This window comes from Gekko japonicus, unplaced genomic scaffold (genome assembly GCF_001447785.1).
Source record: "Gekko japonicus isolate JY-2015 unplaced genomic scaffold, Gekko_japonicus_V1.1 scaffold3463, whole genome shotgun sequence".
NCBI lineage: Eukaryota > Metazoa > Chordata > Lepidosauria > Squamata > Gekkonidae > Gekko > Gekko japonicus.
Window position 1 is genome coordinate 70,269 of NW_015162582.1, and position 23,277 is coordinate 93,545.

Sequence of the window (23,277 nt, forward strand, 5' to 3'; positions counted from 1 at the left end):
CCATTAGCCACAAGGTATAGATAGGAACTCTCAGTTTGAGGCAAGGGATGCACTGTATTCTTGGTGCTTGGGGGGGGGGCAACAGTGGGAAGGCTTTCTAGTGTCCTGGCCCCACTGCTGGACCTCCTGATGGCACCTGGTATTTTTGGCCACTGTGTGAGAGAGTGTTGGACTGGACGGGCTATTGGCCTGATCCAACATTGGCTTCTCTTATGTTCTTATGTTCTTACTAGTTGGTATCTACTGGGCCCCCCCCCAACACACAAGGTATTAATACTGCTCTACTTTACTGGGTTGTGGTAAGGATTTCTGTAAAACAAATCTTTAAACACTCCAAAAAAGCCGCATAAATGTAGTGAAAAAAGGGAGCAGGCTGCAAGAAAGAACCCCATATACACATATAAACTTCTTTAGAGCTTAGCTGTGATATGAAACTGGTTGTTTTTTAATTTTTTTTTTTTTTTTGCTTTGTCATGCTGCAACGGGCAGTTTGCCTAGAGCAAAAAGGAGTGGCAGCTTAAAAGCTTTACAGTTTCCCTGTGTCTGTGTCTTTATTGTAATTACTGGGAAGTGTGAGAAATTAGGCATGTGTTTGTAAGACATTTTAAGATTAAGATACTTTAAAATGTTAAAGGATGTTTGTACAAGGCCTCATTGGCAGATCTGTTTGATATATGGGTATCCTTATCTTTAATTCATTTACTTGGAAATAAGTCCCTTTCATCATCATAGAACAGGGGTGGCCAAACTTGCTTAACATAAGAGCCACATAAGATAAATGTCAGACATCTGAGAGCCACAAGACATGAAAAAATATTACACATTTTACTGGAAAATATGCAAATTTGCTTCTTATTAACATTAAATGAGACTGACTAAAATAAAAACAAAAGGGATAAAGACAGATATTTATAATATTTATTTTTCAAAGATAGAAAGAAATTATGAAAGAGGTGGAAAGAGAGAGAGAAACAAAGAAAGCAAATACATGGGGCAGGGGGAAGGAAGGGGAAATAAAAATAGAAATATAGAAAGAAAGAATAGATGGGAGAGGGAGGAAGGGGGAAAGAGAAAAAAAACCCAGAAAGCAAATAATTGGGGGGGGGGGGGAAGAGTGTAAAGTACTGAGTTCGCCGCATGGAGGACTCGGACTATGACATGTGTTCAGACGCGTTTATTGTACTTCACAACAAGACAAAGAAAACAGCCCTGCAAGGCCAACTATATACACTCCACCCAGCACACCTATCTTCCCATTGGAGGGTTTGAATTTCCTGCCAAGGATGCTATTGGTGGACTCGATGTGGACTAGGATCCTAGGTCCCCTTTGTGTTTGGGGACCAAGCTCCTTCTTTAGCCTCAGACCCCTGGTGGCAGTCTGTGTACATAACAAAGAGAGAGTGAAAGAAAAACAAAAAGCAAATAAATGGGGAGGGTGGGGGGAGGAAGGAAGGAAGGAAGAGACAAAGAGAAAGATTGAAGGAATGGAAGAGGTGGAAAGAAAGAAGAGGGGAGAGAGAATCAGAAGCAAAGAAAGCAAATAGATGGGGGGGGGAGGTGGAAAGAAAGCAACTTTAAATGCGTCCTCCAAGCCCCCCACCTCCACCCCACTGGCTTGGCTTGGAGAAGAGGTTTAAAGAGACAAATGCCTTCTCCAAGCTGGCCAGCAGGTGGGTGCTCTGAGAATGCATTTAAAGTTAGTTGCTTTCTTTCCCTGCTTCCCCCCACCTCAAGCGTACCCAGGGAGAGGAACACTGGCTGGGGTAGGGAAGACCAAACAGGGAGGCATGCCTCGCCTTTGCTTCCCCAGCTGCCCTGCCAGGAGCAGCACAATATGTGTGAAAGAGCCGCATGTGTCTCCCGAGCCACAGTTTGGCCACCCCTGTCATAGAATGATCCAAAGTACACATGGAATTATGGCTTGAAGCCCAACATTTTTAAGGCAGTAGCAGCAGCAATGGGGTTTGGGTTTTTTATTCACTTTCGTTAGCTGTGTATGAATGTTCAGAGGAGATGCAAATGACAACTGGTGTATGGCATGGGTATATAGCCGAAGCAGTCAAGAAATAGAAAGGAAATTACTGGGGTGGGGCTAAGAGGCTACGGTAAAACAGTGTGTGTGTGTGGGGGGGAGCAAAGGCAGAGAAAGAGAAGGTGTGGTGGTTTTTCCCCTCCTGCCTCCTCTGACTGCAGTCCAGTGAGGATTGGAGAAACCGCTACGTGTAGGGTGGTAATGGAGTTGAGCGGATGACGCCGCCACTGCTGCACCACCTGGCTTCATGATTTTTCAAATGGCGGCTGTGAGGGGGGTTGGCGAGAGCGGGCACAAAGAGTGGCAGTTAGCTGACAAAGGGACAGGGGAGGCTGGGGAAGAGAGGAGGAGGGCTGGCACGTGGATTGGGAGGCAAGTGGGCTGTCTTGTGCATGCCGCTTGTTATGTATTGAAGTGTATATAACTGCCTTGTGAACTATGCCATTGAGATGCCATGTTAAGCTTCGCCCTGGGCTAGGATCCTAATGTAACCAATAGGAGCCCTAGCCCAGAACATGTTTGCCAATCACCGTGCAGAGCGGGATCGCTTGTGATTGGTCCTTATTGCTTCAACCTCATAGGTTGCTTATTGTACAGTGGGTGTGGCTACATTAGCCGGGAATGTTTAAATACAGAGCAGTCAGTGCTTGTCCTTTGGCTCGAGTGGTTCGAATGATGGGTTCTGGCTGGCGATCGTTGTACCGTGTTCGGAGAAGTAACAGAGCTGAAGAATAAACCGCATTCTTGCTGAATCACTCTCCGACTTCTTTGTTAAGCACACGACTTAACACCGCTCTGAGGGGGAAAGACCTCCCAGCCTCAGAAGTGAGTGGAGGAGCAAAGGGGAAAAGGGGCGCTGATGTTGCTGCCACACGTCTGAACCGGGAGGCAGAGTGAGTGTTGCCGTGAGTGGGGGATGGCAACCTCCCTTTACCCCTCACCTGTTCTCGGCTCAGTGTCAGACTAAGATTCGAGAGACCTGGGTTCAAGATCCTCCGATTTCATGTGAAGCTCCCTGGGTTTTTGTGAGGACCAAATGAGGATGATCTCCCTCCTTTCCCAGAATTCCTTTGAGGAAGGACAGGACAAAACTCTGAGAGAAGGGAAAGTAGCAAAAATCCCTCCCAGGAGCTAGTTCCCGTCACAGTTGTAAAGCCCACTGGCTGGAGGTGACCGATTCCACATGGTTTATCATTTTCTTTTCTCTAGCCTTGTATGTATAATATATATAAAATGTGCCAACTGAAAATACAACTGGTGCATTGGTGAAGCAGCCTTTAGTCTGCGAAGGTTTACACCACAGGAACTTTGCCAGGGATATTTTCAGAGGAATTGAATATCCTTTAATGATGTAATAACGTTCCTGGAGGGCAAGGAAAGCTCAGAGATGATGATGGAAATCGAGAGAGGGACTTGTCCAGGGTGGAATGTGGAGAATCCCAGCTGTCATCCTGCTTGAGGATGGGAGAGTCGCTTCACTGGAAACAGGCCGCCTTTGGAGTAATTAGGTCACCTTTTCTGCTGCAACGAATTCCAAAAGTAAAACACAGATTCACTCTCTAGTGATTTTGTTGCTTGATGTAGCTATGTTGGAAACAATCCTTTATTAGAGTAGATAATTTTCTGATAATAGAAACACTGGGATTTTTGTAAACAAAAATTTGATAACATGTTTTTAATGTTACACCGGCAGAAAATCTTGATGGCATTTGACTGTTAATGTTAAAAAACTGTAATGCTAACACTTTTAATGTTAAAACCTGTATTCTCTGGGGCCTTCCTCCCAGTGAACTTCCTTAGGATTGCGGGATCGTAGGTTTTAGAGTCTCAGCCCTGTGCTAAATGATTAAAAAGAACTCCAACCTGAGCTGTGCTAGTCACAGCAAGTAATTAGGACTGGGGTGAAAAATTAGCAAGTCATGCTTGCAATGCAACTGACTCACCACAGCTTTAGGCAACGCTGAAACAGGCAGTGGCTGAAAGCAACTCGAGTGAACAGGGAAGTGAGTGAAGTTTGTCTGTGATGCAGAAAGCCCCACCTCCCCTCGCTAATTCCTCCCACCCGCCTGCCAAGTAAGCCTTCATAAACGGAAGCCCTCACACACGCACGCGGTGCGGGGGTGCCTCTCTCTCTCTCTCTCTCTTTTTTCCTCTTACAGAAGATGGGCAGCAACTGAAAGAAGCCTTGTATGAACTCACAATGGAGACCTCAGTGCCCGTCGTGTTTGTTCAACAAAAACAAGTCGGAGGTTTCCAGAAAATTTTAGAGGTAAGAACCTGTGAACATGTGGGCTGTTAAGTTTTTGAAAGCCTGTAAAGCTCAAAAGCAAGAATCTGTCTTCCTTTGTTGACCCGGAGGTCGTAGTATGGCTAAACTGGAGGCCAGGTAAGGGCTGGGAGAGCTGAGAACGGAAAGAGGTGCAGCTGGGGACTTCGTAAAGATCTTAGACCTCCTGTTTGTATTTGAAAATTGAACAGCGTGCCTGGAAAAGTGAAGAGAGGTTAATGGATTTGAACGTCGCCTGAAATTGTTTCCTCCAATACTGTTGTTTAACTTTAATAGTCATTTGTTAGCATGTCTGGGTTTTTTTACAACCCAGAAGCTGTGATCATCTAGCTAAGGGCCACATGGGTGCTCACACGTTTCTGCGTGTGCATCCCCTGGAAGGGAACTCTGACATAGAGGGTTGCTACGCATGGGGTTCCTTTGCCCAAGCCAACGGGCAGGGCTTTTGCTTGTAGGTCTGCCAAATACTCCATAAACTTTTGTTGTTGTTGTTCAGTCGCACAGTCGAGTCCGACTCTTTGCGACCCCATGGACCAGCTCCCTCCAGGCCTTCCGGTCTTCCGCCATCCTCTGAAGTTTGCTCAACTTCATGTTCGTTGCAATGATTGCTGCCTCCTGTACAATGTCATAAACCTCCATCCATACTTCTTCAGGCACTCTGTCTATCAAATCTAGTCAAACCTATTGTTCACCTCCACTGTATATTCATCAGTGATATGCTCTGGGTCAAACCTGAATGGCCTAGTGGTTTAAGAACATAAGAACATAAGAGACGCCAATGTTGGATCAGGCCAAAGGCCCATCCAGTCCAACACTCTGTGTCACACAGTGGCCAGAAATACCAGTGCCATCAGGAGGTCCAGCAGTGGGGCCAGGACATTAGAAGCCCTCCCACTGTTGACCCCCCCCCCCCAAGCACCAAGAAGACAGAGCATCACTTGCCCCAGAGCCCCTAGCTATACCTTGTGGTTAATAGGCACTGATGGACCTCTGCTCCATATGCTTATCTAATTCCCTTTTGAAGCCGTCCATGCTTGTAGCACCCACCACTTCCTGTGGCAGTGAATTCCATGTGTTAATCACTCTTTGGGTGAAGAAGTACTTCCTTTTATCCGTTCTAACCCGACCGCTCTGCAGTTTCATGGAGTGCCCACGAGTTCTTGTATTGTGAGAAAGGGAGAAAAGTACCTCTTTCTTTACCTGCTCTTTCCCATGCATAATCTTATAAACCTCGATCATGTCACCCCTCAGTCGTCTTTTCTCCAAGCTAAAGAGCCCTAAGCGCTTTAACCTTTCCTCATAGGGAAAGTGTTCCAACCCTTTTATCATTCGAGTTGCCCTTTTCTGCACTTTTTCCAAAGCTATAATATCCTTTTTAAGGTGTGGTGCCCAGAACTGCACACAGTATTCCTTATGGTCCAACTCTCACAGCCATACATGGCTGCATACATCCATAAACTTTACCCGTAATCTATTCCAGATGGGAGAACAAGCAGGGGCTGCGTTTACTTCCCTTGCACTCCATCAAACAACTGATGGGCACACGTTTTGTTTTTTAAACTTTTAAGCCACCTCAGGTAGGACTCTGAAGAGGCAACATATAAATTCCGTATAAACTGGACTGGGGCCATGGAGTTTAGGAGCATCTTCACACAATGCCCGTTTGAGCCTCTGTGATATTTGTGTCACGTGTAAATGCTGTTAACGTGGGAGACTATGTGGAAGGAAAATTGACTGTACCTTTTAGCTAGTACAAGTGTTGCAGTCCCATTACAGAAAGCAGTAGTACAGAAGCCTGTTGAATGATATTTCTAACATTTTCAGCCCCAAATGTGTGAATTGCTCACTTTATTTGGTGCTGAAAGGCACCCAAATGACCACTTTGCCGTTTGCTGTGCTGGGAGGGGTGTACACTTCCACAAACCTGCCAGTCAGACTGAATTATGACTGTTATTTTGTTCCTTATGTTTGTAACCTGCCTTTTCCCAAGGAACTCAAGGCAGAATTCCAGTTTCGCCATAAAGCGATGAAGTGGGTCAGGCACCCAAGGCCACCCAGTGGGTGTGTTCAGACAGGGTGTTTCAGCCGGCATAAACTGCACCGGTTCCAACCGGTGCAGTTTATGCCGGCTGAAACGCGATCACACTTACGTCCTGTCTGCGGAGCCCATCGCTGTATGCCCGTTCACACACAGCAGGCGTCGGCAGTTTGTTTGTTTGTTTTTAACACAGTTTGCGCATGCGCATAGGCAGCAATCCACAGAATGGCGATCTTCACGCATGCGCAAAACACCCCGTCCAGAAAAGCATGCCCTGAAGGAGAGGACTTACCTTTAAAGTTTAAAGAGCAAACTGGGCTCCCTGAGGCCCGGACTCCTCTAAAACGTTAAACTAAGGACCTTTTCTTTTTTTAAACAAACGCCGGGGCGAAGCTTTGCCCAAGCGCATATTGCCGACCTAACAAAAAAAAATGGCGGGTGAAAATCGGAAGCCTCGGGCTTTTGAACGGAACTGGCTCTACAATGGTGGAGAGCGATCAGACGGGGGGGGGGATAAAGCAATTACAACCGTTGCACTCAGGATACTACCACTTGGGGGGCTAGTGGCAGAATACAATGGTTTAAAGCTCTTTGCAACGGTTAGGGACGGAAGGCAGATGTTCGCCGTGTGAACGCCGGTAAGTACACCGATTCCTGGCCTTGCTTCGGAGCTGGGGGGGGAGGAGGGAGGGGGGGAGATTGGCGAGGTCTGGCAGCTGCAAGCCGCTCGGGCCTCACCCCCTGAGCCGGGTGGGGGTGGAGGAGGGTGGTGGTGGAGACCGGGGGAACCGGCAGGATGGGGGGGGGAAGCTTACCTGCTTCTGCTGCTGCTTCTTCCTCCACCTGCTCTGCGTGGAGTTCCCCCGCCCTCCCCCCCACGAATTTCGCAGGTCCCCTTTCTTGTCTATATACTAATAGCCAAGAGGCCCCCTCTGTGCGGATATCTAAATCCGCACATCGGGGGCACTTGGGGGGGGAGAGAGATTTTCCTGCACACTTGAGGCAATCCCCAGGTGTGCAGAAAAATCTGAAAAGTTTAAAAAACTATACGGGGGATACTTAAATCCCCCAAAAAGTAAGAGCGTTCCCTGCGCATGCGCAGAGAATGCCCTGGGAACTGTCCCACTGCTGCCGCCAGTGCTGGGGGGGGAGAAGGTTTGGTGGGCTGGTGGCTGTGAGCTGCTCAGGCCTTGCCACCGGTGCCAGAGGGGGGGAGGGAGAAGGCTTGGTACCCTGGGCCTTGCTGTCGCTGCCGAGGGGGAGAGAGAAGGTTTGGCGGCCCCGACAGCTTGGAGCCATGCAGGCCTCGCTGTCAGGGCCAGGTGGGGGAGAAGGGGAGCAGGCTCACCTGCGGTGACTTCCTCCTCTATGTGGAGCTCCTCATCTCCTCCGAGTACCACGGATCCCCGCTTCTTGTTATACATATTGCTTGTGTGAATTAGCCCTTTCATACTGCAACAGGTTCAGAAAAGATGGATAAAAGCTTTTAGAAAGATGCATTCTTTTCCGTTGATGGCCATCTTTCTCAGCACATTTTATTGTTAGTTAAAGTGTATTTAATTAGCTTACAAATTGCCCAACTGCAAACACAGAATGGTACACCAAAATAGTTTAATTAACAGTGTAATCCTAATGACTTCAGTGGACTCAAAAGGGTGTAACTCTGTTTAAGGTTGCACTGTATATATAACATAAAACAACCCAGATGTTTGAAAGTAGCAATTATCAAAGCACTTTTCCTAAGTTTGGTGTAGTGGTGGTTAAGTGCACGGACTCTAATCTGGGAGAACTGGGTTTGATTCCCCACTCCTCCACTTGCACCTGCTGGATGACCTTGGGCAAGCCATAGTTCTGGCACAGCTGTTCTCTCAGCCCCACCTACCTCACAGGGTGTCTGTTGTGGGGAGAGGAAGGGAAAGGAGGTTGTAAGCCGCTCTGAGACTCCTTCGGTTAGTGAAGGGCGGGGTATAAATCCAATCTCTTCTTTTCTTATAAGGCCTTTCTAGAGTGGATTGGCATTGCCTCCTAACAACAAGAAGATTTGGGCCTTTTCTTTTTTAGCAGTGTATCCCTCAGTGTAGGGGATACAGTGGCTCAGAGGTTAAGATGCTGACCTGCAGACTGGAAGGTCGGTAGCTCGACAGTTCGAGACCCTAGTGCAGCATGATGGAGTGAGCTCCTTTCTCTGGCCTCAGCTCCTGCCAACCTAGCAGTTCAAAAGCAAGAAATTGCAAGTAGATAAATAGGTACTGCTTCGGTGGGGAGGTAACAGCGTTCTGTGCGCCTCGGCGTTTAGTCAAGCTGGCCACGTGACCACGGAAAAGTCTTCGGCTTGGAAACGGAGATGAGCACCGCTCCCGAGTCGGATTCAACTGGCTTTCGAGCAAGGGAAACCTTTACCTATCCCTCAGTGCAGAGATCACTAAAAGCCCAGCTACATTCTGACATTAAGGGGCTACTGGACTTGAATCTGGCTCTTATCCTGACATATGTTTCCCCAGTGGTATGAAAAATATTATTCTTCCCTGACGCTCTTGGAGAAAGTGAGGACTTACTAAAGATCTTGTTCAGTTGTCTTTTTTTGTGCTTTCTGGACGACTGCTGTGCTCATCTGTGAGCACAGGAAATGACCCAGAGATGTCCTTCTAGCCTTCCTGTTGTTCAGCACTGGAAAGAAACTATATGTGGTAACATTCCAGGCCACTCTAGTCCTGTGACAGTCAGTGGGTACATTCTAGCAGTGGCCCATCTGGGGAGCAGCTATTGACTGAAACAAAAGCTCTCATTCCCAAAGATTAAGGTCCTCTTGAAATGCCCTATCTGGCTGTCTGATTTGCACTTGAATTTCTCCTCTTCAATTGCTGAGGTCAAAGTGAACCAAGCCAATTATCCAGAGGCAGGCAAATGAGGCTGCATTTCGGCTGGTAGTGAAGTGTGGGAACTTTGTGAATGTCATACACTGACTGATTTTTCAGCTGGAGGGTGTATGGAGATAAATTTGAATGCTTTTTGCAGGTCCCAGCTGTCAAAATGCATTTGCAAAATTCAGAGGATCTTTTAAACTGAATAATGGCAGTTAATCTACAGACCTAGACTGCAAGACAGGTTCTCTTGCTGCAGAGCATAGCATTGTTTGATTTAATGTGTGCTTCTAGAGCACAAGCTGTAAGTCAATAAAAGAAATGCTGGCCTACAAAACAGTTGGTCTCAGGATGCACTGATGCAAATCTTTCATTTCAAAGTAGTGTGGAATTATTCCCTTATGTGATAGTGTCCTCTAATTATTGACTCTCTGCCTACTCCACAGCAAACCATCTTGAACCCCGATACAGTCTTCCCACTCTCCCAGGAAAGCCAATCAGAAATCCTCACATGTACATCAAAGAGCTGGCAGTGGGGTGGCAATATTTATGTGGTCTGGCTCCTTGCGCCTATCGCCACTGGAAAATTGCAGGGAAGAAGTTAACAACCTGTAGCTCCAGGGAAACTGTGTGGAAATACAACCCCAGAGTTGTTGAACTAGAGATTCAGGTTTGTTAATTGTTTGGAGGCAGGGATGTACTGCTGGAATGTAGTATGGGTTATGTAGACAGCGGGCACTAAAAATGCTGTTTAACAATAATGAACTATGGCCGAAAGGGGTGCTAGGGTTGATGTGGCATGCAGCCATACACATACCCTAATGCTGCTGCTTTGGCGTAGTGGTTAGGAGCGCGGACTCTAATCTGGGGGAACCGGGTTTGATTCCCCACTCCTCCACATGCAGCTGCTGGCATGACCTTGGGTCAGTCACAAGTTCTCTCAGAGCTGTTCTCTCAAGAGCAGTCCTTGAAATAGCTCTCTCAGCCCCACCTACCTCACAGGTTGTCTGTTGTGGGGAGGGGAAAGGAAAGGAGATTGTAAGCTGATCTGTCATCATCATCATCAAAAGCAACTTGGGAGGCTGCAAGCTTGAGCAGAGAAGTGGCTGAGGGTAGTCAGCCTACCTAACCCTATTTACTCTAGCTATTGTAAAGAAGAGATGTGTTTCTTCACTTCTGTGTACTGCAGTCCTATGCTTGTTTACTTGGAAATACCCTCCACATTCAATGGGATTTGCTTCCAAATAAGCATGGATAGGATTGTAGCCCACCTAATAACACATTACAAAGTCCTTGTGTCCCCTGGATGTCTAACCTGTCCTAATGGTCACACGTGGGCTGGGAGTTCCATGCCCCAGGTATGCACAGACCTGATTTAGATTAGGGCCAAGAGAAGATGGGGCTCAAACCTTCTTCTTCCCCGCACTTTTTCCTGACCAGAGAAGGCCCTGGGGAGCTGTAACTTGTCCTGTTGGGCAAACATAGATGAACTAAAGAGTTACAAATAGGGTTTCACCAGTGGGGCAAACAGCAGCTCCCCGGGGCTTTTTCAGGTTGGGACAATGGTGTGGAGGGGAGGCTTGAGCCTTTTCTCTCCACACACCTGGCAAGCTTGGAGCTTCCAGACTATATCTGGTCAATAGGCCTGGGACAGACACAACAGTGGACATGAGGACTACCTGATGAGGTCATGAGGGTAGTAGTCTTGTAAAATTGCACGCCTCTTTTCCCAAAGGGCATCCCTGCAAGTGTCTCTGGACACTAGGTGATCAGAGGAATAATATTAATGGAGAGCATGAGGAGCTGCTCTTGAAGTTCAAAGGTTTCAGCTGATGGAAAGCCCATTTGGCCTTCTCTCAAGACTTTAGGATGTTGAGAAGAAACTAAACAAATGCTCTAGAGCAGTGATCTTCAGCGTCATGCCTGCCAGTGTGTTTCCTGGTGAGCGCTTGCTTCTGCCCCAAAGCATGAGAGCCAGTTTGGTGTAGTGGTTAAGTGCACGGACTCTAATCTGGGAGAACTGGGTTTGATTTCCCACTCCTCCACTTGCAGCTGCTGGATGACCTTGGTTAAGCCATAGTTCTGTCAGAGCTGTTCTCTCAAGGACAGTTCTGGAAAGAGCTCTCTCAGCCCCACCTACGTCATAGGGTGTCTGTTGTGGGGAGGGGAAGGGAAATGAGTTTGTAAGCCACTCTGAGACTCTGTGTGAAGGGTGGGGTATAAATCCAATCTCTTCGTCTTCGTCTTTTTCGTCTTTGTTGTCGTCTTCTTTCAAACCAAAGAGCCAATTCTAGCTTTTCTGCAGTTTAATGGTAGGAGGAGGTATCTCAGAAGAGCCCAGGAGGTATTACCCTTTGCGTTTACAGGAAGCACCTATTCAGAAATGGCTGCCTCTGATGTAGCACAGTGTTTGGCTTGGAACTTTCCAAGACCTGTGGATCCTTCCAACATTTTCTGAATGAGCCCCCCACATCCCCCATTGCAGCCATTTTGTGGTGGTGGTGCCCACTACCCTGTTCTCAGGAGGATTTCTGAACAATACCAGCCTTAGGGCAAAATCACCATTTCAGATTTCAGAAGAGGAAGGCAAGATTCTAAGTAAGGTTCTTTAGAAAGCAGGGGTTTGTGTTTACTGTTCTATACCTCATAATAAACTATAGCAGTGCTATGAATGTATCTTTATGTTCACCATTGTTTAAAGCAAAGAGATTTGTGCTTCTGGTTTGCATAGCTAAAATGTAAGTACATTTAATTGTTTATAATAATAGTCCATTCAGTATGTAGAACCTGTGAGCTGCTAGAGTGATAAGTATTTCTATGGAATAATTACATGTGATCTGAAAGAATGCAGAGTGGGAGGAGAAGCAGTGCTGCCTCCCCCCCCCCCATAACAGTCATATGCATTACAGCTTATTTGAGATGCAAAGTTGTATAAGTAATAATAAAGGTTGGTGGCTAGATACAGCAGCTGGAAGTAAGGAAACATGAAAACTCTTCTAGATGGACCTTTGCTTCCTGTTTGTTTCTTTTTGTTTTTGCAACGCAGGGTTATTGTTGTTTTTAGCCTCCACCAATTTGTGATATTGTGATCCATGTAAAATACTTTTTAATGGACAGATGTCTTTGCTTTTCTCCATTTAGGCACACAAGGACGGAACGCTTAAAAAGTTACTTGAAGTGAATGGCCAGGCAGAAGGACATTCTTATGACTACGATCTGATTGTCATTGGAGGGGGCTCGGGAGGACTGGCTGCTTCCAAGGTAATGGTCAACAAAGACAGGTTCATGAGCACCTGGTTAACTGGGCTGTGGTTCTGTTCAGATACATTTTGCTGGAGACAGGAATGGATTAATTCTGCCCACGTTCTGGTGTTGATTGTGGAACCTGGAGTGGATTCTGCAGTACACTGTGGGCATGTGCAAGCAGGCCTAGCACTGTATAGTCCTATATCAGTATGGCAAAAGAGTTGATAACAGCACTGAGCCCTTGCTCCTCCAGAAACTCCTGGATATGGAAGGTGAGGTCTAACATTGCCCACCCTGTGTGCTAATTTTGGAAGAGCCACCTCTTTTGGGAACCACTTTTACTGCCTGGAGCCTAGGCTTGTAAACCATGACTTGAGTTTGGAGTGGAGCTCCATGCCATCCTTTCTGGTAGTTTAGCAAGTGCATATACCAGATAACAAAAGAAATGTAAAGTATCTTTATCACACTGGAGAAGTTTTCTGTTGGAGTTTCTGTCCTGATCTAGTATCCTGTATTTTGTGGAGTTTTTAATTTTCCATGTAGTCCCCTTATCTCCCTTATAAATAATAGCCGAATGGTAGTGGCACTTCTCTAGAACATTCCACACGCTCCAAAATCAGTTCGCTCTCTGCTCTGTCATTCAGAGGGTCTCCCTATCCACTGGCTGCTTTGCCTGAGTCCTGCCTCCAACATTCTAAACAGTTTGCTCTTCCTCTCCCCCCCACAGCCAGTCAGAACACAGAGGTTATTTGCATAGGCAGCCTCATTGGCCTCAGCCTCGGAACACAGAGGTAGTTTTCATATGTGACTTGATTGGCTTTTGCCTCTAACATTCTGAACAGTTTTGCTGTTTTGAGGTAAAATGTATCCAATCTCCAGGTGAGGGCTGGAGATCACTCAGAATTACAACTGATCTACAGATGGCAGAGATCAGTTCCCCTGGAGAAAATGGTGGGCTCTGTATCCTTATATGCTGCTGAGGTGGCCCCCATGACAACCAATGTGACGTAGAGGTCAGGGCATCAGAGCACAGGAAAGGCTGCAGGTGTGTGGGGGATGGAAAGCTGAAGAGTGAGGGGGAAATAAAGGTAGGTTGATGATTGGCTGGGAAGGACCTCCAGGTGGGAAATTCCTGGAGATGTGAGGGATGGAGCCTGGAGAGGGTGAGGTTTCAGGAGGCGTGGGACCTCGGACAGGTACAAAGCCATAGACTCCACCCTCCAAACCAACTATTCTTTTCTGGGGAACCATTGTTGCCAATCTCCAGGTGAGGACCGGAGATCACTCAAAATTACAACTGTTCTTTAGGTAGCAGAGATCAGTTCCTCTGGAGAAAATGGTGGACTCAGTGTCATTATACCCTGCTGAGGTCACCACAGCACTGAGTGTCCAAGGCCGGGGCACCTGCCCAGAGCCTCTTTCTAGAGGCCGTTGTATTTATTTCCACAACGGGCCTTTTTCCTAGTTGTGAATAAAGTGGGAAAGTATCTAAGTACTAGACTGAAGAGATGTCAACTTTTGCAATAAAATCCCGTTTTGATTCAAAGCAGCACATATGAAATATTTTATTTTGCTAGTTTAATGGGGTCTTGTTGCTATGCCTGCTAAGTACTTCGAATGGGACCAGATCCTTAGAAAAATACTTTTCCAAAGCTGAGCTTCTCTCCTTATTTCTTCCCTGTCTTCTATGCTTTCTTTATTTTTGGTGGAATAATTAGGCTGGATTTCTAAGTCTTGGTGCTCCCATGTAGGGGATGCTTGTTATTCTATACATCTAACCTGATATGGCTGACAGGTTAAAAGTTATGTTGATAATAAAAGTCTGAGTGCATTATTTGCATGGTTGAATACTGTGCCTTGAAAGACAGTGAGGGTTCTACAGCTGATTGTAATGGAGCACAGATGAATGATGCTGATTATGTGAAGCAGGCAATGCTTATTGCCAATCTGAGCACTGCTGTTCTGGAAGCAAGCAAAATGAAGTCAGAAATAAGGGAAAGGAATATGAATTGAGGTGGGGGTGGGGAGAGCAAACCTTTTAGCCTGCCACAATACTGTGTCAGTAAACCAGTTTAGATGTTTAGATGTCTTTGAATTCACATTTCAGAAATGAACTACGAAGCCATAGCATTTAGGAAATAGTGAGTCAAAGAAGATAGCTGAGGGCTCTGAGTACTCTGTGGCCTGTATCTTTAGGTTTGTTTGTAACTTCTTTGGAAACTCCTGTTTATATCCCTGCAGATTACCCCCCCCCCCCGGGGGTAACATCATTTTTAAATTACAACACTCCTGTAGCATCTTCACATACAATTGTGTTGAGACGTAACTAGTTCTAGACCAGCATGCATTTTGCTCTGAGACTTGCATGGAGTATAGAACTTGCATTACATTTGAAGGACGCACTTTCCAACTATTTTTGCTTAGGAGGACAGAAATTACTCTGAATCTGGAATCTTTAAAAGTAACTTGCTTCGAGAACTTAGAACTCATTTTTATATCTTGAAAGGTTAACTAAAAATGCAGTCCTAAGTAGAGTTACACCCTTCAAAGTGCACTGATGTCATTGATCTTAGAAGGGTATTTATAACTATGTTTAGTATTGCAGTGTGAATGGGATTTAATCCAAAATTTACCAGTATTGAAGTATGAAGGCTAGAGAAGCAGGACCGTTTCTGTCTGTGACATGCTGTTGGAGCACTAGTGTGCAAATATTTCACATGTTCGCATCAAGACTGGGGTGTGTGTGAAATCTGAATGTCAGCAAGGTGCCAGGAAGAAAAAAAAAATTTCAGAGCTGCCAAACATTACATGGTTAATCTAAAGTCCTTAGGGTATATCAGCCAGCCAGTCCCCAGGGCCATCAATTCTGTGATAGTGTGCTACAGTTAGATGGGTAGCAGGATGTGCTTCAAAACAAATTATGATATGATAGTCTTTTTGTAGAAAAAGGGGTGCAAGAGCTCATTAGCATATGTCACACACCCTGACATCACCGGAAGTGTGTCAGAAGGCAGCAACCACCACTCCAGCTCCACTGGACTGTTTTGGATTGCTAGCTATGGGGGGCGGGGAGAGAAATCTGCCCTCACAGAGGAGGGAGAGCTGGTACCTGAATAAAACTTGGTCTTAAAGGTGCCACTGGACTGTTTTGGTTTACTGGCTATGGGCGGGGGGAATGAACAGATCTGCCCTCACAGAGAAAGCCCCTGCCACCCCCGCCGCGACGCCCAGAGCCAGAGCGCCCGCAGCCTACCCCCCCTGGCCCCAGAAAAATCCCCCAACACCCCCGCCGTGGCACCCAGAGCACCTGCGGCCTACTCCCCTGGCCCCAGAAAAGATACCCGCCGCGGCGCCCAGAGCACCCGCGGCCTACCCCCCCGGCCCCAGAAAAGGCCCCTACCGCAGCGCCTGGAGCATCCGCGGCCTACCACCACCCCCTGGCCCCAGAAAAAGCCTCCACCACCCCCACCGTGGCCTACCCCCCAAAAAAAACCCCCACCAGCCAACTTACCATCTTTCTTCTGCCTCCTCCTGGCCCAAATGAGGGCGGCTGGAAGCAGAGAGCGATTGGAAGCAGGGGGCGGGGCTTCATCATGTGCCCGCCCCCTGTTGCCTCACTCCTGGAGTGCCACTCCGGGGCACTCTGGCCCCATCTTGGGGCCTCATGATAGCACTGGTACCTATCATGAATTCATGATAACACAGGACTTTTTTTTGGGTGGTGCATGAAATTGTGCTGAGTGGGATCTGCAAAGTGAGTATGTGGAAGGTGTCGGTATCCGTTGCATTCCATCTTCCACGTACTTTCTGGCATGGGTGGGTGTGGAGGGATCAGACGGGGGAACAGTGCTACATGGAACTGGTAGGGCAAGCATAATGTACAGGTGCACTGGTTTCCTATTGCACTTGTCTTAATAGAGGCCTGAAGAGGAGCAACTGCAGCTGTTCTAGCACCACCGGCAGGGGTCGTTTTGTAGAAAAAGAGCTAGGGGAACTCATTAGCATAACTCATTAGCATATGCCACACCCCCTGACATCACCAGAAGTGTGTCATAAGGCCACACACCCCGGCCCCAACGGTCCCGGCCGCTGGCACCGGCCTTGCAGCTCCACTGCCGAGCCCCATGAGGGGACTGGCGGTGGACCTGCAAGGCCAGCGAAGGCCCTCCCTGGCCCCAAGCAGGCAGGGGTGGGGAGAGGCAGGGAGGAAGCGCTGCATACCGGTATGTTCAACATATTCTCTCATATCTGGCCAGCGGCTGCAGCAGCTATATTGGGAGGTGAGCAATCTCGAATTTGGGTCTCCTGCTTGTGGTTGTTCTTGTTAGCAAGAAAGAATAAGTACTTGTGAACTTATCCTTGTGTTTAGTGTGTTCATACTAATGATTTTTTGGGAATGTATAGAATGCAAACCACAGCTGTGGGCTGAAGTCAGATTCGTGTACCTGTTGACTTGCTAACGTTGCTAAATAAACACATCATTTTGTCTCAGGGATAAAGCTCATTTTAAAAGGAACTTTGAAGTATAATGAGCATATCATCCAGAAGCAAGACTTCTCAAGGGCCACTCATGCAATGGAACGCAACCTATCATTTGACACAATTGTGGTCATTTAGGAAGCCAAATTGTCATTCTGCATTTAATTAAGTTTGTGTTGCTTATACCTTTTTTGTTTCCCTTCTCTGGCATTAAGTGTTGTTTTCCCCATGACTCAGATAATCGGTACAAAAATACAATCTTGTCTTCATTAAAAGAGGAAATGAAAGGGGAGAACTGAAAAAAAATCTGTAAAGCCTTTTCCCAAGTGTGTTTGATGTTCCCCCAAACCATTTCAATACTGGAAATAGGGTTTTTCAACACCCAGTCAGCTGTTGCTCCAGACAATATAAAAATTCGTTAACAGATGCAGTTCAGTTGTACCATCTTACTCCAACACCAAATCAGTGCCCTTACTATTTGGCCAGTGTTGTTGATAGGTTTCTACGGTATCTAGTCTCTGATCTGATGATCCAGTAAGGCAAATCTTGTGTTCTTTGGTAGGATAGGAATTCACTCTTCCTGAATCCAGATTCAATCCCCTTTTTTAGGAATGGTTGTTAGGAAGACTGGGGGTGCAATAACACACAGAATTAACCACGCCATAGGCGCGAATGCCGGGCGGATTTTAAGGGCGCCAACATCTGCCAAGCATCCCGCTCCCGTCGGCAACCCATTTTGCTCCGCTGCAGAAGTGGGGTAAAAAAACACCCGGGGAAAACCCAGTAGCAAACAGGTTTGCTACGGGCCAGGAATGGACTTTCCCCAGTGTGATTGCACCAGCGCGCTTCCATAGTATCAGGATAGTCTGATCGGGCAATCCCGACGCCATGTCGTTTTTTTCCCCATTTCGGTATGCGCATCATTGCACACTGCATAGGGAGCACTCGGTGCAGAGATGTGAATAATCGATCCCTTGTTGAAGCGCACCGGAAATACGCAGCCAAAAAAACCCCAACTCACCCGCGGTTGTGTCTGATCACGTGGTGGTGGGCTGCCCCCACAGCTCCCCGGGACTGTGTGATTGTGCAAATGCAGGTCAAATTCCTGCGGAGCAAATAGCCTCACTTCCCCCCCACATTATCTCGCGCGTGGGAACACTGCCTGGGATACTTTACATCTCACCAGCTTGGCCAGAAAGTAAAAAGGAGGACTTCCTTGCACTGTCTCTGACCATGACCACCACTACTACTGCTGTCACAAACTTTTGGACCTTCCTGAAATTTCAGGGCCTGGTATCGTTCTATTCACTAACAACATTCATTGCCTACTCTGGCTTCAATTGATTGGCCCCTCCACAAAATCTGGAGTGCTTCTGATTTGTCATGGTTTCTTCTTGTTTTAAACATTAATATTTTGATAATAATGCTTGTCATCTGCCCTGCACATCCCTTTAGGATAGAAGAGTGGGATAGAAATGTTTTAGTAAATCTATTAATTGCTGCATTGTTTCCAGCTATGGTACCTTCTGGAGGTACTATAGAGTGGCTTAGCCTTCCTCAGCATCTATCCCTGTGGCATTATGAGTTTCTTTTCCTGTCTAAATATAGACCTTTTGCTGACTTTTGTGAGTTCTACCCTATAATGTCAGTAGCATTTACACCTGGGGAGGATAATTGTGAAACTCCCTCACTTATCAAAGTGGTTAAACAGGCATGTAATTATAGGTATGAACGAGGTCATGCTGACCAGGCGTACAGTAGGAGTTCCATATTGAAACTTAATTCCCAGTCATGCATGGACCAATTTGTATTGGGAGTGCAGGAAAAGGGGACTTTAACTGCCCCCTGTCCATTTTCCCAACCTGAAATAGGCCCAGGGAGATGCTGTTTGCCCCTAGGGAAACTTACATGTGCTGATGGGCTACATGTATGCTACCATCTCATCTGCTCTTGGAATATAAGGTTGCTTCCACCAGGGGATGATTCCCTGTCACACTCTCATTGGCACTGTGAATGCAGAGGCACTGGGAAGTGGCATTGGATGTGGGTGGTGAGTTGAGGAAAGTTGCACCTCTGTGTCCGCACTCTCCCCAAAACTGCTTTGAGTATGATCTTACCAAGGCAGGTTTATGGGAAAACACAGCAAAGCAGAAAAATTTGGGAGTTGGGCAACTGCAGCATAATGTTGTATGTAGGGCTGCCAAGTGGGGGCGGGTGGCGGGTAACCCCCCGCTTTGGAGGCCCGATTTCCGCCGCTGTGGAATCGGGCCCCGGGGGAACTCCGCCCCCCGAAGTGCAGTGTGGCTGCATCACCAGAGGTGACGCAACCACGTCAGTCATGTTGGAGGCGTGGCCCCGATCGTTGGAGGGAAAACTCTATGGTTTTCCCTCCGACGATCGGGGCCACGGCCTCAACGTGATTGACGTCACGCGTCATTTCCGGTGACTTACTGACGGTGCGCGCGCATGAGGGACGGCTCCCGGAGCGCGGTGAGGCTCCCCCGCCGGTGAGTAAAATTCACTTGTCAACCCTAGTTGTATGGAAACCCTGCCCCCAGCAGCCATTTTGGGGGGACTCAGAGCAAAATCTCTGAGTGAAAGCATCACAAATGTTTGCTGAAGACCAATAAGTTCTGATGTGAGAATATGTGGGAAATATTCATTTTCACACCATCTACCTCAAGTATTGTGGAAACTATTTCCTGAACAGAGTTTCCCAGCATACATCTGCCCTTCAGGCCTTGTGTTTTCCAGCCCTGGTCCATAGCATAAACTTCTTGCCTAAATATCCTGGCAATGCCTATCGTTATTCATTTTCATTTTTTTTAGTATTTATAAACATATAGCATTAATGAGTAACAGGATGTATTTCATGGCTGTTTTGCACATTACTCAGAGGCAAACCCAAATTTGCTGTCAGTCTTCCCGGAGCCTGATGTCCTAGCTAACCCTGTTCCACCTTCTCTCTCCTGGCCTTGTGGCCTAGTTTGGGGTTCCAACCCACAATTTGAGAACTACTGCATCAGCCAGATAGACATGGGAAGCACGTGCCCTCTGTCCTCACAAAGGACTTGCGGGCACCCTGGAATACCTTTGCAAACCTTCAGGGCCCCCAGACCCCAGTATGAGAAATGCTGATATAAGATGCTTGTAAGCCACTGCACATTTAGCTTCTTCTGTTGTTTTTTATTTGATTTGACTGGTTGTTTTTTATTTGATTTCCAGGAAGCTGCCAAGCTCGGCAAGAAGGTGCTGGTGCTGGATTATGTTGTCCCTACTCCTTTGGGAACTAGATGGGGTAAGTCAGTGATTCGCAACTTTTGTTTCTCTGGGGCACAGCCATCCCGATGATCATTCTTCATGGTCGGCCTGAGAGCTCAAAACAGGCAAGAGCATATCAGATGCCCTAGGATTGCACAGCTTCAATTTGCCTCCGGGCTGTGCAAGGGGGTAGGGGTTCTTGGACTTGAATTTCTACTAGAAACCAGCTCTGTTTTAAAGAAACCAGCTGTCAGCATTTTAAAGAAGATAAGACATGCCCGCTGGGGGGAAATTATATTTGACCTCTGTGCAACAGTGTTAGGATCTATAAATCAGTCCAAAGAGACCAGGGACTGAGAAAGGGAAGTTGCCTCCTCCCACTGTCCAGTGTGGGAACCCAGCTGGGTAGTGGGGACAGGGCAGCAGTGGATATACATCTAGCCCACGTCTGCATGTTGAAGCTGCAGGGTGAAGAGAAAGAAGTGTCAGGCCCAGTTGTTCCCCGGAGTTCCTGAATCCCTCCTCCTGCCTGTCATGCTGATGGGTACTTAGTTAATATGAATAACCAACCACCTTCCCAGGTCATCTTTTATTTTCATGTGTTTACTTCCCTTACTCTTTCTTGCTTATAATATTTCACAGCACACACACTGCCCATTCTGGCCTTGCCATGGCTTCCTTTTTCATCTACATATCACAGAAATAAGATCCAGAATAATAGCCCCATGGATATACCACAAGGAAGAGTCCGAGCCAATTCTCTGGGTAAAGATTCTCCAGTAGCAGTCTAATCTTCTGTTATCTGTTTATTACATGTTTATCCCACCTTCCTCCAGGGAGTTCAGGGCAGTGTATGTGGTTCCCCCTTCCCTACCGATCAGTGTTTCTGCTGATTGCGCTCTTGATTCCAGCATTAAATTTGTTGTGTGGTCCCATTGGTGGAACTAAGGACACCATAAATTGTCATATGAAACTTGGTTCTCTTCCTCTCTCAGGTCTTGGAGGAACTTGTGTCAATGTCGGATGCATACCTAAAAAGCTGATGCACCAGACAGCTTTGCTTGGACAAGCCATATCTGATGCACCCAAGTTTGGGTGGCAATTGGAACCCAAAGGTACATGCATGGGAGTCACCGTTGTCTGCCGGCTGTGTCTCTTGTGCTGCTGCTTAAGGCTTTGTATAGAGGCGACATGGGAACAAAGTGATTCAAGTAGGGAGGGCACAATTCAAAGGGATACTTTTTTAAATAAAGATTTTATTGAAAAATATGCATAACATACATAGCAGTAATACAGAACTATGAACTCATAATCAAATATAACATTTCGATAGAAAATACTGACAAGCTAGTATCAACAAGCAATCACCCATCAAACAAATACTTTTATAGTGATGATGAGAGTGTGGCAGAAAAGTAGAAACAATGTGATCTAGAAGGTCACAAAATACTAAGAGGAAAAAGGTGCTCAGACTAATTGACTAACATAAGGGGTCTCCCAGTGAGAACTGATTTCAGAAATGGATCCAAGTAGTTTGGTGTAGTGGTTAAGTGCGCGGACTCTAATCTGGGAGAACCGGGTTTGATTCCCCACTCTTCCACTTGCAGCTGTTGGATGACCTTGGGCAAGCCATAGTTCTGTCAGAGCTGTCCTTGAAAAGGGCAATTTCTGTCAGAGCTCTCTCAGCCCCACCTACCTCACAGGGTGACTGTTGTGGGGAGGGGAAGGGAAAGGGATTGTAAGCCACTCTGAGACTCTGAGTGAAGGGTAGGGTATAAATCCAATCTCCTCTTCCTCCTCCTCCTCCTCCTCTTCTTCTTCTGGTTGGAGGGAAGAATATTATTGTCTGCCATGTAACTGATCCAATTCAAAGGGATATAATCAAGGTTATATCGCAAAAAAAAGCAGTGTACTCACAAGAGCAATTGTGTGTTTTTTTTAAATGTTTGCTCAGAGGCAGAGATTCTCTGTCTTCACAAGCTGGAGTATGTAGATGCAGTTATCAAACACATTTGTTCATAGCAGAGGAGTCACCACAACAGCACTGATGGTGTCTGAGAAAATTCATGCTTGTGTAGGACCCCTTTTGCAGAAATACGAAATGAGGTTTTATGCCACACCGCCTGCAGGAGACTGAGCGACATTTGCCCACATCATTATCCTTCCCCTATGTCAGCAAAACTCCACGAACCTTGGAGAATTAAACTAATTTAAAATAGAAGGGGCATAGCAATGAGTTAAGTCAGGTGTGTCTGTTATTATGCAACATTCTAATGGAGAACCAAAGCTGCAGGAAACCAAAGACGCACAGATGAAAAGCTGGATTCTTTTTTCTCAACAGTAAATCACAGCTGGGAGACCATGAAAGAAGCGGTTCAGAATTACATTGGCTCTCTGAACTGGGGTTACCGGGTGGCCCTCCGAGATAATAAAGTCACATATGAGAACGCTTATGGAGAATTTGTTGGGCCTCACAGAGTTAAGGTACTGAATCTCTGAACAGTTTATGGTGCCATTCTGTTTGCATCAGGACTCTTCTGTTTTACTTGAGCAGGGAAGGTCTGCTTTAAATGAGAACGTTCTGCTAGATTTGGTAGCTAAGCCACGACATGCTAGTTTTATTGTTAGGCAATTCTAAGTGGTTTGTCTTGGGGACCTCTATATAACAGAAAGCATTTTTAAAGCAGCAAAAAGGATTTTTTCCCTTTCCCAACAAAGTACTGGAGCTTCTAAACATAAGAGAACATAAGAGATGCCAATGTTGGATCAGGCCAAAGGCCCATCTAGTCCAACACTCTGTATCACACAGTGGCCAGAAATACCAGTGCCATCAGGAGGTCCACCAGTGGGGCCAGGACATTAGAAGCCCTCCCACTGTTGACCCCCCCAAGCACCAAGATAACAAAGCATCACTTGCCCCAGAGCCCCTATCCATACCTTGTGGCTAATAGCCACTGATGGACCTCTGCTCCATATCTATATACTAATACCGAAGTCGCCCCCTGGTGTGCGGATAGCTAAATCCGCGCACTGGGGCACCCGGGGGGGGGGGAGGGAGAGTTTTGTGCACACG

General features: G+C 46.8%; 1 protein-coding gene across 1 annotated transcript in view; it reads left to right on the forward strand.

Moving 5' to 3' along the window:
* The first annotated feature begins 4,134 nt into the window (after positions 1 to 4,134).
* LOC107106322 (thioredoxin reductase 1, cytoplasmic-like) overlaps positions 4,135 to 23,277 on the forward strand; it is a 40,878-nt gene continuing 21,735 nt past the window's right edge. Inside the window, exons 1-5 of the mRNA XM_015406453.1 lie at positions 4,135 to 4,301; positions 12,360 to 12,479; positions 20,169 to 20,241; positions 21,200 to 21,319; positions 22,546 to 22,688. Of these exons, the coding sequence (XP_015261939.1) occupies positions 4,233 to 4,301; positions 12,360 to 12,479; positions 20,169 to 20,241; positions 21,200 to 21,319; positions 22,546 to 22,688 (525 nt within the window). The 5' untranslated portion in view covers positions 4,135 to 4,232. The remainder of the gene's footprint in view (positions 4,302 to 12,359; positions 12,480 to 20,168; positions 20,242 to 21,199; positions 21,320 to 22,545; positions 22,689 to 23,277) is intronic.